The 17,690-nt window shown below is 42.0% G+C and overlaps 1 protein-coding gene across 1 annotated transcript in view; it reads left to right on the top strand.

Moving 5' to 3' along the window:
* The window catches only part of TRPV5 (transient receptor potential cation channel subfamily V member 5), a 31,453-nt gene extending 14,537 nt beyond the window's left edge, over positions 1–16,916 (top strand). The window contains exons 9-15 of the mRNA XM_049642033.1: positions 5,261–5,347; positions 5,446–5,522; positions 5,768–5,933; positions 6,093–6,159; positions 8,237–8,505; positions 11,956–12,062; positions 12,741–16,916. Coding sequence (XP_049497990.1) covers positions 5,261–5,347; positions 5,446–5,522; positions 5,768–5,933; positions 6,093–6,159; positions 8,237–8,505; positions 11,956–12,062; positions 12,741–13,047 — 1,080 coding nt within the window. The 3' untranslated portion in view covers positions 13,048–16,916. The remainder of the gene's footprint in view (positions 1–5,260; positions 5,348–5,445; positions 5,523–5,767; positions 5,934–6,092; positions 6,160–8,236; positions 8,506–11,955; positions 12,063–12,740) is intronic.
* The last annotated feature ends 774 nt before the right edge of the window (positions 16,917–17,690 follow it).

Below are 17,690 nucleotides of genomic sequence, written 5' to 3'. Positions count from 1 at the left end.
CCACATTTTGGATGACAAAGCATTAGATCATTTAATCCATATAGATATCCTAATAATTAAAGAAAATCATCACCACTTTAAAGACAGTGAATCTGAAGCCAGAGAGCTTAAGTACTTTGGCAAAGACACTCAGCTAGTAAGAGCATCACTGGAATTGGGATTTTGGTCAGCTTTATTTCAGAACTTCACCTTTAAATACCAACTGAGGTCATTTCTCTGTCCAGAGTGATGTGCCGAACACCAGTGTTCTTTCTTAGTGGACCCACTGCGTGAGAAACTCGTGTCCCCAGGCTTTGAGGGCTACCCACACTCACCTGTGCCCAGCTACAATTGATCTGTCCCTGCAAGACCAGGGACATGGAGTGTGAGGGGCAGCCTGGTTAGAAAATCCCTGAAACTCCTCATTATTAGCCAGCAGGACTCTTTCTGGGCACTTCATTCCTTTGCAAGCTTGGGTCTTGGGGAGGTAGAGAAGGTCTAGGACTGGAATTTGACCACTGTTTCTGCTGTCTTCCCACCTCCTCTGGGTGGCCCATGCTCCCTGCCTGTCTCTGAGTGGTTCAGGTGACTTTGACTCTGCTATGCCCACCCGCTCTGGGCATTTCCTTCAAGGCAATGAGCTCAGTCAGCTGGTAAATGAGAGCAAGGCCATTAGGCTCACAATGAAGTATGAATGATCAGCCTCCTCAGGGGATTTGGCTGTTGACAACTCTGAAAATTCCAAGCCATATGATGATGTAAAGAATTCCAGTCATTATTGAAAGACATTTATTTTTAGAGTGGGGTGGAGTATTTTCTCAGTGCATTATTAGCCAGGCTTGCTTAGGTGACCTTGAGCTACGAATATGGAAATCCTGAAAAGGCCTAATTCATTGTGACCTTTTCCCCATATGCCTCCAGAGAGGTTTCCCAGTCCCACTTCCCGATTCTGTCTTTATCTCCCCTTTGCAACTTTCTGATCATGCTCAGCTTGCACCTGCCTTCTTATCCCCTCTTTTTCTTCCTTCTTTCTTTCAAATCAATGGAACATCCACTACATGGTGCATTGTGGGTAAAAAGGAGTAGTACGTCCCTGCTCTCGGGGGACTCTGAGATTACCGGCAAGGCATTTGTGGTCTTTATGAAAAGATTGCAGTGTGCTGGTTGAGGTATGTAAGCAGAGTGGTGCCATGTGCCAATGGGAGAGCCCCTGAGCGGGGTGTGGAGGGGCAGGAAAGGAGGCCCAGGAGGAATGCTGTGACCTGAGTCTTAAGGCTTAAGTAGATGTGAGCCAGTAAACTTATGGAGGAAGACATCCTAAGAAAAGGGCACAGTCCATGCAAAGGCCTGACTTAACAACCGAGAACCCCAATAGTTCAATGTGCCCGGAGCATCACACAGAATATGGGGACACAGAGGAGAAGCCAGACCAGCAAGGCTTCTGTACATCACGTTTGCTAGTCTGGCTCTTATTGTTCTTTATTCTCATCTAATCAAAAGAATTAGAAGAACACATGCACATGACTTGAAAATCACATGGCAGGTATAATGAAGAGCAGCAGTGTGGGGGCCTCTCCTGACCCAATGTCTTATTCCCTGGAGGTAACCCAGGTTTTACCTCTTCAAGTTTTCATTCCTGTTGCTGTCTCCACGCTACTGAATAATATGCTTCCATCTTTATTCATTAATTGAATCTATACATTATTGGAATATAATGGGATTATTGTTGGAATATTTGGAATTTCTGCTATGGTAAAGATCTAGAGAGTGCCCTCCAATCTTATCTCCCCTTCATTTCTATTCTGAAGACTTCAGGGAACTAGGAATGGTAGTGAGCAGCTCAGCCATGTGATGCTACTTGCATTTTAGAAAGACCAGTCCAGAAGCATGGTGGATGGTGGGTTGAATGAGGGGAAATGGTTTCATGGTAAACCAGATGACAGATGCTGCAGGTTTGCATTAAGAGAGTAGTGCTGTGACTTGAGAATGGACGGGGGAAGCCTTTGAGAGAGAACTGAGAGACTGAATGTATAGGACCTTGAGAATGAGTGTCTCTTCTACTTTATTTTGTCGAACATGACCTTGATTCCAAAATCCTTTCAGAAAGACCACACATCCCAAAAGCTGTGGATCAGCCTTTCAACAGAGACAGAAAATCTCGAATACAATCTCCAGAGAGTAAAATTCTCAAAATTTAAGGGAAAACTCATTTACCAGTTTAAGTTTAGGGTTCAATTCACAAAGGCAGTTAATTAAGAGGAAATTCTTATTATCAGTTCAATAGACACCAGTAAGTCATTTATAAAATTCAATGTTCCTGTCCGTTTTTTAAATGTTTATTTATTTATTTTGAGAGAGAGGGAGAGGCAGAGAGAGAGAGAGAGAGAGAGAGAGAAACCCAAGCAGGCTCTGCACTGTCAGCGCAGAGCCTGACCTCACAAACCGTGAGATCATGACCTGAGCTGAAATCAAGAGTTGGACGCTTAACCAACTGAGCCACCCAGGTGCCCCACTCCTGTCCATTTTTAAACCACTAAAATCTTTCTGAAAGATTTTACAAACAAAAGAGTATCTATTCCGAACCGAGAGCCTACGTTAAACACATGGTGTGAAACACTAGAATTCCTTTAAAATCAAAAGAAAAACAAAGTGTTTTAAAAGCCGAATAGTTCCTTTATTTTTTCATCTTTATTGATGTATAATTGACAAAGAAAATTGCAAGTTTCCTAAAGTATACATTGCGGTTATTTGGAATACGTACACACCATTAAAGGATCCACACCATCTAGTTCATTAACACACTCATCACCTCACATATTTATCTTCGTTCTTTGCTTTTGATGAGAACAATTAAGTTCCATTCTCTTAGCAAATTTCAATTATATAATGCAGTGTAATTAACTACAGTCATGTTTTACATTAGATTCTTGGAGCCTATTCATGTTATAGCTGAGAGTTTGTGCCTTTTTACCAACTTCTCCCTATTTCTTTCACCCCACCGTCCCTTTTCTACACTCTGTTTCTGGGATTTTGACTTTCTTTCTTTCTTTCTTTCTTTTTTTTTTAAGATTCCACATATAAGTGGTACCATGCAGTGTCTCTCTTCTCTGTTGGGCTTATTTTACTTAACATAATGCCCTCAAGGCCCATCTATGTTGTTGCAAATGGCAGCATTTCCTTCTTTTTTGTGGTTGAATAATATATATATATATATATATATATATATATATATATCCCCCATATCTTCTTTATCCACTCATCTATTGATGGACAGTTCCTTTATATAGATGAGCCAAGGAAAAAAAGGTCGGTGGCAGTTCTTCAGACTACTAAACCAAGATACAAAGTTTTAAAAAGAATTCAAAGTTTTTGTACAAACACATATGCGGTTATTTTATTTCTACATTTAATATTATTTTGTTTCTGTATTTAATATACTTACCAGTTATTCCACTACTCACTACCTAATTCTCCAAAAGGAGTTGGAATGTTTTACAATTAAAGAGAGATGCTATAGGAACATTAAGATAAAGAAAAAGAAGGAGGCCCGTGAAGTGAATTTCAGGACAGAAGAGGGGGTATTCAGTTAGAGCTGAGGATTTAAACAAAACACAAAACAAAACAAAATAAAACCAACCTCTGAGCTTCCTTGGAAGCAAAGCAAAAGGGAAATTTCCCATTAGATGATAAAATAAAATTGACCAGTTTGTCAAGAGAACATCAATTCTCTAAACAACAATAACAGCAACAACAGCAGCAACATCAACAATAAAGTAACTGAAGTCTAGCCAAGTTTGTTAGATCACATTGCTCACCAACCACATAGACATCAGCTATTTTTTTGATCTCTCCTGGTCCCATATGATTTACCTGAAACATTTTCACCCTCTGTTGGTAAGTCTGGTTCTACTCTTCCATAAAGGTTATATCCTTGTCTTCTACTGAGCTGTCAGTTTCTGAATATCTGTGGGGCTCCTGGTGGGTACCTTCTTTATTTCATAGATCACCTCCTACTACATAGCATCTCTTCCTATTTCAAAACTATGCTTCTCACTGGACCAGTGAATACACACTCCAAGTAGCCTGCTGAGGGATGCTCAGAGGTTCCAGTTTATCAGCAGAGCAGAGATGATTAGCATTCCTTATGCCTAATGAGGGATCACATCCTTCCTAGTTTAGATCATCAACTTTCCCACTGACCTCAGGGACTCTCAACTCCGTTCTTGGGTGCACTACTCAGAGAGGTGACCTTAGAGAAGAGATTTCCTAAAATTTTGAAGTGTACCTGAATGTGTTGAAATTATTTGTACATTTCATGTGGGGATGACATATATACGAACACAGTTTTCTGGTAAGAGGGTCCACAGTCTTAATGATATTCTCCATAACCCTCCAAAAGTTGAGGATCAGTATTGCAGCATTCTTTCACTACATGTGTGTAATGTTGTAAGCCTTTTACTGTGAAACAACATGCCCAGAAGAAGGATGGTCTTCTTTTATCTTGACCTTAGGGCTGTACCTTCTACACCTACTGCTCAGGATAAGATGGGGACCCTTCCTCAAAACTAAAATCCATTCAGTGTCTCTAACCCTCTTTTCTGACCTTTTCTATATTACCACATCATAATATAATCATAACTATATCTATAGTGATTTATGGCTTATAAAGTACATCCAGATACATCCTCTAATTTAATATCTACAATAACACTAGGAATAAGCATTAGAGTCTCCATTTTTACAGATGAGAAACCTCAAACTCAGAGAGGTTTAGTGCCTTATTCAAGGTTCTGCTAAAACTGGTAGATTCTGGGCCTATTCTGGAATCTGAATTCTGTGAGGTGTTTATAGAGTAGTCTACCTTCCAAAGACCACATGAGATTGGAAAAGTTGGGCTTTCAACATAGCCAAAACCATCCCAAGCCAATAATGCCTCTTCCTGTTGGTTTAGTCTTCTTAACTTGATGCTGTGAAATGTGATTTCAGCCCCTTGGTACACACATCATAAATTACCACTCATAATATATATTATAGTGATTTGCTAGGGGGTGGCTCAAGTTATTTAGAATGTATATTAAGCCTTGAATACATAGGTTAATGGCCTGATCATAGAATTAAGCACAATTGACAAATACAATGGCAGGGGAGGAGGGTAATGGTGGTGGTGAGGGGAAATTTGCTTCATCTGGGATGGACTTTAGTTGCTTTAGACCACCTGCCCCAAAAGACTTGGTTCTCAATCCATCAAAAAATACTTCTTACTCCGAATTTACTCCCACAGGAGGCCTATGTGACTCAGCAGGATAAGATCCGTCTGGTGGGGGAACTGGTGACCATCACGGGGGCTGTGATCATCCTGCTCCTGGAGGTGAAGTACAACCAGGGTTCAAGCTGAGGCCATCCACCTGGGGCCCCAGACTGAACTGCAGTCCACATTGTCTTTTTGTTTTACTGGCCTTTTCCCAGATCCCAGACATCTTCAGGGTTGGTGCTTCTCGCTATTTTGGACAGACTATCCTCGGGGGACCGTTCCATGTCATCATGTGAGTGTCTCTTCCTTTCAGTCCCATGTCTTCCCTTGCCAGAATTGTTCCAGGTCTCTATTCACTCTTTGGGACCTAGACTTCAGCTGACTCTCACTTCTAGGGATTTTTTGCCCAGTGGGCTCATATGTGTGTTTTGGGTGTAAGGACTAAGCCTGAGTGGGTACCATCCAACTCATCACCATGCTAGAGGAGACCTGGAATATTTCCTCTCTCACTCCTTGTTCCCTGCCCCCTCCCCCAAGCATCACCTATGCCTGCATGGTGCTGGTGACCATGGTGATGCGGCTCTCCAACATGAACGGGGAGATGGTGCCCATGTCCATTGCCCTGGTGCTGGGTTGGTGCAGTGTTATGTACTTCGCTCGAGGATTCCAGATGCTTGGTCCCTTCACCATCATGATACAGAAGGTCAGTGCCTTCCCCAAAGATTCCTCTGGCTTCAGCAATAAGTCCTTTCCAGACAAAGGGAGGAGATGGAGCTAGGTGGCCTCCAGTTTAGCAGGATAGCTGCAGAGAAGCAGGTAGAGAAGGGTCATTCCAAACTCCCTCCCCTTCCCTTTCCTGTAGATGATTTTTGGAGACTTAATGCGCTTCTGCTGGCTGATGGCTGTGGTTATTCTGGGATTTGCCTCAGGTAAGAGCACTGTCCCCCCACACTACTAGGTCATGTGATCCAGTTCTCCAGAAAGTTCACTCACTCTTGCTCTCCGTTCTCATTTATACTCTCTTTTGCTTATTTCCCCCCGGTGGATATTGAGTCAAAAAGCACACTCATATCCATAGGATCAGGGTCACTTAAGATGACCTAGAAGGTAGATGATATGCTCTGAATTTATGGGCTAGTAACATTCATGTTGACTAACAGCCCAGGAAGATTTTTAAAGAAGAGATAGATAAAGGGCTTTGGAGAGACAGCGCCATTAAACAGGAAAGACTGGCCAGTTGTGGATCTCAGAAAACTATGTGGGCAAACAGAGTCAGTGCAATATTTAACTCTTCTGTCTCTACACTTCGAAAGAAGAAACACAGAGAATTCAATAACACATAGCATCCTTTTTTTTTTCTATGTGCATTTAAAATTGGGAGAAAAAGAAAGAAATCAAAAAGGAAGTACAGAAAATTATTTTGGAGAGTTTGAGGATGAGAGAGGAAAACAGAAGAAAAAGAGCTGTAAAGAGAGATTGGGGAAAGAGGGAGCAGGGACTTAGTCGCAGCCCAAGGCACACGTGGAATGTCAGGGTAGAGAGAGGAACACGGTGAGAAAATAACAGCCAGGATAGAGGATGAAGGCAGTGAGAAAGTAGGAGAAAGTTCTTATGGAAAGGCACTAAGAGGAAGGAAGAACAGTGAGATATGGCAACTCAAATCTAGTCTTCTGTGTCTGCAACCAAACATCCGTAAGACAAGGGGATGCCCTAGGCGCTATTTGAAGACCTCTCAACTCTAAAAGACGATGGCCTTTTAGAACAAAAGGCACTATTCTTGTCCTAGGGATTCTCATTTAACAGGAATTCCCACCAAACAGACCAAAAAAAAAAAAATACCCCAAGATCTGAGTTTATGAAAGGGTAAAACTGGTAGTCTTGCCTGTTTGGAGTATTCCTTACATATTCTTTCTCCCCACCCTCTACCCCATCTGCACACATCATGAATTACTGCTCACAACATGTGTGCATATAGTTACTCATTAAGCATATGTTATATATAGTATATGTATGTTATACAGTACATAGTATCATGACCTGCCAATTGAAGTTATAATGACAGAGTAGTTTTCTGTAGATGTCCTATACCCAGGATCTCCTAAATTGTCTCTTCTTGGTTGTTGTGCTTGCCTTGTCCATCAGTAAATAAAAAAGTGATGTTTTGTCATAGATACTATTTCCATTCTTGAGATCATTTAGTTTATATTTCAGTTCCCCACACAGAGAGAAGCCTTTTAAAGGTTCTAATGCTGTACTAATGTTCCAGGATGCCCAGTATCATCCAGTAGGCTACACACTGAGCAGACCTTTTCCATCATGATCCAAGCTCACCCAGGAACCTCAGAATGATGGATGGTCATCTAGGGGCCACTGAGATTTTTTTTTTAAAGGTGCTTTTCTTTTGGCCATTTCATATGGTCAGTTCTTTAAAATTGTTGGAGATTCCATGCATTCTTGTAACAAATTACCTTTTATTTATTTTTTAATTAATTAATTAATTAATTTTTAAATTTCCATCCAAGTTAGTTAGCATATAGTGCAACAATGATTTCAGGAGTAGATTCCTTAATGCCCATTACTCATTTAGCCTATCCCCCCTCCCACAACCCCTCCAGCAACCCTCTGTTTGTTCTCTATATTTGAGTCTCTTATGTACAAATTATCTTTTAAATATTTGATTTTCTAAGATGTGAAAAGCAGTTAGGTGACTTATTTTGTGTATATCTATCATATATATAATACACACACACACATTTTATGTACACATTTTGCTAAATGGCTTGGTGTTACCATTGTCCAGAGTAATGAACTTGGTAATAAGACATCTTAAGGCTAGCCGGGTCCACACATAAAGTGTGACTTACATGTACACAGTCATATATGTACATTTATGGGCGTGTATGTGTGTCTGCAAATGTGCAAATGTATGGAGATATAACCGGGCCCATGCTTATTGTGATAATTCCCTATTTCCCCATCTCCATGCCCACTTCCTGGGCGGAGCAGCGTTCTATGTCATTTTCCAGACAGAGGACCCATCCAACCTGGGGCAATTCTATGACTATCCCATGGCACTGTTCAGCACCTTTGAGCTTTTCCTCACCGTCATTGATGGGCCTGCCAACTACGAAGTGAACTTGCCCTTCATGTTTGGCATTGTCTACTTTGCCTTCACCATCATTGCCACGCTGCTCATGCTCAACCTGTTCATCGCCATGATGGGTGATACACACTGGCGGGTGGCCCATGAGCGGGATGAGCTCTGGAGGGCCCAGGTGAGTTTACTAGTGTTAGTCTTACTAAGGGGAAGAGAATGGAGAGAAAAATCAAAGTGGAAAATGTTATGCTACACGACTCTTAAGAGAGTCACAGAACAATCCAGTGTTGTCACCTCAACAAAGGTACATTTGGACAGAGGAGGAGATAAAAGGAGGGGTAGTTTAACACCCAAGAGCTGAGGTGTTGATCACAGGGGAAAAGTAGATACAACAGTCAACCTCGAGCCCAGTGAGAACTAGAGACTGTCTTATATATTCTAGTGGGTTTTTTTATTTTTGTAATTTTACTTATTTTTTTTAAGATTTTTAATTTCAAGTAATCTCTATACCCAGTATGGGTGCTTAACTGACTAAGCAAGCCAGGCATCAGCTATATATTCTAGTTTTAAATTTTAATTTTTAATCTTATCTTCTATTTGCTTCTCCCTGTTTCTCTATGATTTTTTCTATATATCAGTGAAGATAATATAATTTTAGAGTTGGAAGTATCTTTAGTGGTCCTGTAGTTGAGTTCTTACTCAGTGATTAGTTATTCATTGGTCAAAAGGTCATTTAATATCTTCTTTAATGCTGATTAGGACCTTCTTATTATCATATGGATTTGGGTAGTGGTTGGGAAGGAGAGAGCTTTTTCATATTTCAAAACTTTTTGTTATTAGAAATGTCCATGTTGCATGGAGCTGAAATCTATCTTTCTACAATTCCATTCTTTGGCCCCAGTCTTTTCTTTGAATATACACAGAACACACTCTTCTGTATGAACACCATCCAAAAATTTGAATACAGCTATAATTTATCCACTCAGACTTTCCATTCACTTAACAATAATTATGTAGAGCCTGTTATGTGTTGGGAAATGTCTGGGAGCTGGGGACACCAGCATGAACGCAACAGATGCCATCTGCGTATCATGGAGCCCACAGTCTGGTTGGGAAGACTGCCATTAAATAAAGGACTTCATGGAAGTCTGTAAAACTACAGTAGTAAAACTATCACACAGAAGTAGAAGATGCTAAGAACAGGACACAACAGAGGAGTCTGATTGCAAAGTTAGGAAATGCTTTCCTGATGGAGTGACATTTAAGATGAACTCCTAAACATGGGTAAGAATTATCCAGTTAAGGAGAATGACAGAAAAGGATAGAGGTTAGGATTTATATCAGTCAGGACTCTTGGCTATAGGGACAGAGAACCAAATGCAAACATACTTAAAAAAAAAAAAGAAAGAAAGAAAGAAAAGAAAAAGAAAAAGAAAAAGAAATAAATGGCATTGGAAGCAAGATGTGTTGGTCCTCGTAACTGGAAAGTTTAAAGAACTAAACTATCTTTAAGCATATCTGGCCAAAGTGTGTATTTCCATTTCAGTAACTACATCAGTTTCTCTGTTCTGCTCTCCTATCCAGTCTGCTCTCCTAAGTCAGTCTCTCCCATCACGTTGGTGAAATGTCTTCTAGAAGCTCCAAATTCCCAAAGGAATGAGCAGGTGTACTGTATTGCACAATTCCAAGGGCCCCATCTGTTGTATTCGCTGTGCCTTCTGATACTGTGCGAGGTGTAACCCCTCAAAGAGCATCTTTTCCCCCAAGAAGCCAGTCTAAGTTCCATCTCACTGCAACAGGTTTGAGCTATAGGTGCATCCTTGAATTTGAGGTTAAGGCCAAGGAGTGGTGATGGTGGTAGTGGAATTTAGGGGAGAATCAGCTAATCAGCTGGGGTGCAGTCCAGTCTACCCTAACTGATGGACAGAGTGGTGAAGTGACAATGGTCCAAGCAAAAGGGGTCTATTACCAGAACAAGGTGGGGGCCTACTGATGGCACAACAGGACACATAAATGTCCTTTTCAAGATAAAGGAGAGCTTCTATATAGGGAAAGGGAACACATGATTAAAAGTCCTGAGGTTAGGGGCACCTGGGTGGCTCAGTCGGTTAAGTGCTGGACTCTTGATTTCGGCTCAGGTCATAATCTCACAGTTTGTGGGTTCAAGCCCCGCATTGGGCTCTGCACTGACAGTGCAAAGCCTGCTTGGGATTCTCTCTCCTCTCTCTCTGTCCCTCCCCTGCTCATGTGCTCTCTTTCTCTCTCTCTCAAAAAAGATAAACTTTCAAAAAAAAAAAAGTCCTGATGTTGGAGGGAACTTGGTCCAACTAAGAAATCAAGTAGAAAAATACAACATGGGGAATTGGGCTACTTTAAGAATTGCTAGTTTCTTCAACTAACCAAGCTTTCTGCACTTGTTCATGCCTAAGAGATCATGGTCCTTTCAAAAGTAGAGTGTTCCTGATAGGATTGGAGTAATACAATATAAAGAGGGGTCATGCCTTCCCTTGCTTTGGACACTGTAGTAGAAATAGCACCTCAAATTGAGCCAGGTCTTGGGGCACCTGGGTGGCTCAATCATATAAGTGTCCAACTCTTGACTTCAGCTCAGGTCATGATCTCATGGTTTGTAGGTTCAAGCCCCACATTGGGTTCTGCACTGAGAGTGAAGAACCTGTTTGGGATTCTCTCCACCCCCTCCCTGCCCCTCCCCCACTCTTGAAAGAAAGGAAGAAAGAAAGAAAGAAAGAAAGAAAGAAAGAAAGAAAGAAACTAACTTAAAAAAAAATTGAGCCAGGTCTTTAAAGAAATATACATCTGGCCCTTATGAAGGTCATGATCTACTAGAACCCATGCATCTTTGTTATTCAACTTAATTAGTAAAGCCCCTTTACCACTTCCTGTACTTACCCAGATACTTTGTTCTTAAATATAAGTGTAGTACCTTACATTTGGTTCTCTTAAATTTCACATTATTGGTATTTGACTAGCATTCCAGTCTGGTGAGATCATTTTTATATGGCTTTTGTCACCTCACATTATTATATATCCCTCCCAGTTTTGTGTCACAGTCATATTTGATAAGCTTGTCTTCTATGTTTCATTTAAGTAATTAATGAGGGCTGGGCAAAGGACAGAACATGTGACATGCCACTAGAATTTTCCTTGCCAAGTTTGCAGTCATTAACCCACTCTTTTTCTTTGGAGGATATGGGTATTTAATTTGCTGCAAATTCCCTGAACACTAGCAGCGTCATTTCATCCCACAATCATAGAGATTCTATTTAATCATTTTATTTAAATCAAGATAACTAGTCTGGCTTTCCTATGAAAAAGCAAATGAGATTAGTTTGGACTGACTCATTTTCTATGAATGTGAATAGTAATGTAGGGGTCACAGTTTTATTCAAAACACTCATAAAATATTCTCTCTCCTTTTATGATGAGTGAGTAAAGCAGATAGCATGATGCCTGGCACAAGCTAGGGCATGGCTCAATGGCTGTCATCTCCCCAATTTCTGGTGTCCCCATCTGACAGATTCCTCTTTGTTCCCATGTTGGTGGCTTCTAGTGTTCCCTGAGACCTCATCACTCTTCCTGAGTTTCCTCTACCTCTCAATCCTCCCAGGTGGTGGCCACCACAGTGATGCTGGAGCGGAAGCTGCCTCGCTTCCTGTGGCCTCGCTCTGGGATCTGCGGGTACCAGTATGGGCTGGGGGACCGCTGGTTCCTGCGGTGAGTGACTGTGCATATGTATAAACTGCTAACAAGCATGAAGCCATGGGAGTAGGGTGCCCAGTTTCACATTTATCACACATATTTCCATTCCTGAGATCCCCAACTGGACCCAAAGGAGACATCATCACTCTATAAAGTGAGACTGCATTAGCCTGTTTAGGGGAGGGGGGTGGAGCCAACAGGGAGAGCGACAAGATGGCTGATAACTGATGCCAGGCTGTGAGTACATCAGGGTAGTAGTGTGTGTGAGGTTATATACGTGTCCATGCTCAGATGTGGGCATGGGCTACCCAACTTGTTCTAGTCTTGTTCCTCTCTGACCCCCATTTCTAGTAAATTCTTGCCTTGAACCTAACCTTCTCCATACTCTACCTTCAGCTCCTGACTTGGCTTTTCTTCTCTCTTGGTTTTCTCTTTCATATTCACAACCACACACACACACACACACACACACACACACCACTACCCTCCAAATCCTGATTGCTTACCTCTTTGGTCTCTATCCCACTTTACCCTTCATTCCACTGCTCTTCCCTTCATTTCATCCTAGGACTCTGGTCCCTTCCTTGCCCTGTCCTCTTGGTCCTGTTTCCTACAAGTGCTCTTCCCCCCTTTCCTCCTCATGGCCCTTTTTCCTTCACCTCACCTGAGTTCCTTCCCCTTTGCCCTCCTCAGAGTTGAGAACCACCATGATCAAAATCCTTTGCGAGTGCTTCGCTACGTGGAAGCTTTCAAGGGCTCAGACAAGGAGGATGGACAAGAGCAGCTTTCTGAGAAACAGCCCTCTGTTTCTGTGATCGAAAGTGGGACCCCAGCCAGAGCCTCTCTGGCCCCTCCAACGCCTTCCCTATCCCGGACCACATCTCACAGCAGCAGCAGCCACCGGGGCTGGGAGATCCTGCGTCGCAACACATTAGGACACATGAATCTTGGGCTGGACCTTGGCGAGGGAGATGGAGAGGAAAATATCTATCATTTGTGATGAGGACCCCTGTTACTATTGGCCTGACAAACAGGTGGGCCTAAATGGAGGGAAGTATCTGATTGTTTTGCCTGTTAATCATGAGAGGGGATAGGCAGAATAATTCTTCAAGGTCATGTCTCATCCTTCACATCAGCATTTCTGGAGATGGGCAATGGACATCTGTTGTCCCACATATCTTCTGGTTTCCTGGAAGTCCCACATCTTGAGAAAAGAAGGTGTCTCTTAGAGCAAAGTTGGATTTAGCCATCAAAGACATGAACTAGGGATGCTAGACTAACATCTGGATCATCTTTCTTTCTGCCTCATGCAGGCACTAGAAAGTAGTGAGCGGTGAAGCCTGCTTGGTTCCACAAGGCTTAATGTGGGAAGATCCAGGCATGGCACTGAGGTTATGGCCCTTCCCTTTTCCCCTGTAGGACTCTCTCTCACCCTGCAACCAACCCCCAACTAGAAAACTGCAATAAGAAAGGTTCTTTATCCTTGCTTTATTTTTCAGAAATTTTATTGTGGGAAGATACACATCACATAAATTTACTATCTTAACCATATGTAGGTATACAATTCAGTGGCATTAGGTACATTTACACTGTTGCATAATGATAACTACTATTCATCCACAGGATGCTCTCATCATCTCAAACCAAAACTCTGGTACTCATTAAACATTAACTCCCCACTGTCCCCTCCACACAGTCCCTCATAACCAATATTCCACTCCACGTCTATGAATTTGACTACTCTAGGTACCTCATACAGGTGGAATCATTCAATATTAATCCTATTGTGTCTGGCTTATTTCACTTAGCATAATAGTTTCAAGATTCATCCTTGTTGTAGCAGGCATCAGAATTTTATTCCTTTTAAGGGTCAAATAATATTTCATTGTATGGATATATCACATTTTATTTATCCATTCATCCACTGATGGGTATTAGGGTTGTTTCCACCTTTTGACTATTATGAGTAATACTGCTATGAACATTGGCATATAATTCTCTTCAAGTTCTTGCTTTCGATTTCTTTGGGTGTATCCTTAGCTGTGGAATGGCTTGGACTTATGGCAATTATTATTTAATTTTTTGAGGAACTGCCACACTTTGTTGTTTTTCTTTTCTTTCTTTCTTTCTTTCTTTCTTTCTTTCTTTCTTTCTTTCTTGTTTTCTCCTTCTCCTTCTTTTTGATAATAGCCATCCTAATGGATATGAAGTGGTATCTCATTGTGGTTTTGATTTGTATTTCCCCAATGACTAATGACAATGAACAGCTTTTCATATGCTTATTGGCCATTTGTATTTGGAGAAATATCTATCAAATCCTTCATCTATATTTTGGATTCTGTTTGTTTTTTGTTGTTTTTGAATTGTATTATCCTTGCTTTTTGAGACTCAGAGTCTAAAGGGTTTGTATCTCATTTGTGTCTACATGTATTTTAAATAAGTGGTAAATTATGCCTTTTGTGCTTGAACAGCTCAATCATTTCTTTATGGGACTCTTCCCGGTCTGTCCCTCAGGTGGCTCATTAGGAGCTAATCACCCTTGTGCCTGGGGGTAGCAGATTTCTGGCTGTGTCTCCTGCAGCAGCCATCTTTTGCCCCCACCTCCCTCTTCCCCTGTGCTGAGTTTTGGGATGGACAGCAACAAAGCAGGATGGGCCATCCCTCTCCAGGGAGGAAAGTGGGAGCTAGGTGTCCAGGGCACCCAGTACCAGGCTCTTGACAACCTCCCTCTTGTCTCCAGTCCTTTACGTCTCACCTCAACCCTAATATCACCCTCACCCAAAAGCCATAATAACTTTTAAGAGGACTGTGGTCTGGAATAGCAAAGAGGTAAGTCGGATTTGTGAAACCACAGGCAGGTTCATCCAGATACTCATACAAAGCATAGATGAGTGTGGAACGGGGAGGAATCACACGAAGGTACAGGCACAGGGTCCTACACACTTGACCACCAGTGGCATGATTTCTAAAAGTGCTTAGTCATCATGACTCCTCTTATTTTCCTTACAATGGAAGCACTTCCTCTCTTGTGTAAAGCTAAACTCTCATCTGAGTCCCAGATTCCGTTTCCTTTCTGTCTTTTCAGACAGCCATATCCATCGCTGTTCTCTCTATACTTCTCATTTGTATATCTCTTCTCCTCCCTCTCCACTAGTTCCGGGGATCAGCAAATAAGGATGTTCTATTCTTTCCCATCTCCAAAGAAATGGAAAACACCCTCCCTCAACCCTTCCTCCTTTCAGCTACTGCCCTATCTTTTCTACTCCCTATTCAGGGCCAAACTTCTTAGAGAAGGCTTTATTGTCTATTGATCTCATGCTGAGTCCTCAACCCATTGTGATTTGACCTTGCCTCTCCAAGCTACTGACATCTATGAGGGAGGTTATCTACCTTTGGCTAAGCCCACTGAACAGTCTCAGTCTTGCTTGAACTGTCGGTAGCCTTCAGACTACTGTCGACCACTCGCTATCTCTCAGCATGTCAGTGCCATACACTCTTGTCACGCTGGCTGCTTCTCTTCTACAAATCTCTTAAACATTTTCGGTCCACAAGCCTCTCTGTTTTCCTCACCACCTGGGCAGTCTCACCTGCTTCTGTAGATTGTATTAACATGCACATGTTCATGACTCCCCATTCCCTATCTTCGGTTCACATCTGTCTCCTGAGCTCCAGGCATGAACAGCTTGGATGCCTATCTATCAGACAGCTGAACCTGGATATTTTACAGACACCTCAAACTCAACATGTCCCAAACTGAAAACTGAACAGCTTTTTTTCCTCACCAAACCTGCTCCTCCGCCAGAGTTCCTGACCAAATAATAGGCAAAGTTGCCTAAGCCAGAACCTGGGCGTCGTCTTCAACATGTTTCTGTTGACTCTTAAATCCAGTAAATCTCAAATCTTGTGGATTCTGTTCCCTAAAACATCTGCTTCGCAAAGAATTAATTTTGGTTAGATAATGTAACACATAGCACAAAATTCAAAGAGCATGCAAGAAATACAGAGACAAAAAGCTTTCCTACTTCTGTGCTGGCCCCTTTGTTGTTCTTTCCAGGGACATTCACTAATAAAAGTGTATTTATCTTTCCAAGAATACTCTGTATATCCAAGCGTATGTATGTACATATTCCTCTTAAAAAGACGTATAATGGCACAGTTTATTAGAAAAAGTTTTTGCTTTTTTCACTTAATACAATTTGAAGATTATTCTATACCAATATAAAACCTTCCAGTTGTCCCTGCCTCTCGGGACCCTACTGTACAGAAGGAGGTTCCTAACTGCTCTGTTTGTATGTAGTCTCGGTCTTCTTCAATCCATCACCCACACTATGGCCAGAATGATCTTTGTAAGATGCAAGTCCTACCCCTAAGTATGGTCCTTCTGGAAGCCTTCCATAAGCCAATGCTGGGCAACCCTCCAGCCTCCTCACACCTCTCTTCTCTCAGGCTCTATTTCACCAAGCTGGATTTCTATCAGTTCCTGGATAAGGCTGAGTTCTTCTTCTTCTTGGCCTTCACAGTCTCTAGAGCTTTCTACCTCCTTGCACTCTCCCTTCCATCTTTGTAACTTCTATTCATTTGTTGGTCTCAGCCTAACGGTCATACATTGGTTGTATGTGTAATTGTGGGGATGCTGACCCGTGGGCAAGGTTAAAGTCCATCTACTCTATGTTTCCAGACTACCTATGTTTTCTTTTTAATTACACATCCTGCACATTATTGTACTTATTTGTTCAATGTCTGTCTTCTTTAGTAGACTGTAAGTGCCACAAAGACAAAGATGGTGTCTATTTTATTCATCATTGTGTTCCCAGTGTCTGGTGTAATTCCTAGTACAATGTAGTATGCAATAAATATTCATTAACTAGATCTATGAATGATTGACCTGTTTTTATTCTAAGCTCTCTCACTGGCCACACTGGAGTCTTTTTTCACCTGTCAAAGGTGGCACAAAAATACTTGCCTTTCAGTGGGGTTGTAATAATTAAAGATAAGCACATAATATGGGTAGAAATGCTTTGGAAAGGAAAAAGAAAACAATGCAAATGTTAAGTGATCATTGGGAAATTTTTTCAGGTTAAATATACTTTGCATGTATGTGTGTGTGCGTGAGAGAGAGGGAGAGAGGGAGAGAGACAGCGTGAGAGACAGAGAAGAGAGAGGGAAGGAGGAGAAGGCTGGAGGAGGAGGAGGAGGAGGAAGAAGAGATGCGGAATATCATAAGGAAGAGAGAAAGGAGGGAAGAACCCCAGCAGCAAAGCTCTGGAACAGATCTTCCTGAACCTCTCATGTGTGGTACCCTGTAAAGGAGCATTCGAGGTAACAGACAAGATCCCACACCTGCCCTCCGGAGCCCAGATGAGAAAGGAAAAGAAACACACACAGACATCGCCATACCAGCAGATGCAGCACGAGAACTGTGTGCTGAAGGGTTAAAATAGTTGGTGGATGTTTTGTGCCGCCAGGCAGATGCCAGCTTTATTTACGGGGATCCAGAGACAGGGACGGGGAACAGGGCGAAAGGAACACTGATGTTCCTGCCTCAGGAGTTCTTTGGGTACCCCCGAACCGTGACCATTCTCCCTCCCGTCTCCTCCCCGCTGGCTACTTTAAAAGACAGAAAGCAGAAAACTCTTGCTCCTG

This window comes from Panthera uncia, chromosome A2 (genome assembly GCF_023721935.1).
Source record: "Panthera uncia isolate 11264 chromosome A2, Puncia_PCG_1.0, whole genome shotgun sequence".
NCBI lineage: Eukaryota > Metazoa > Chordata > Mammalia > Carnivora > Felidae > Panthera > Panthera uncia.
Note: the sequence above shows the minus strand (reverse complement) of the source record. Positions and strands in the feature narration are given on the sequence as shown.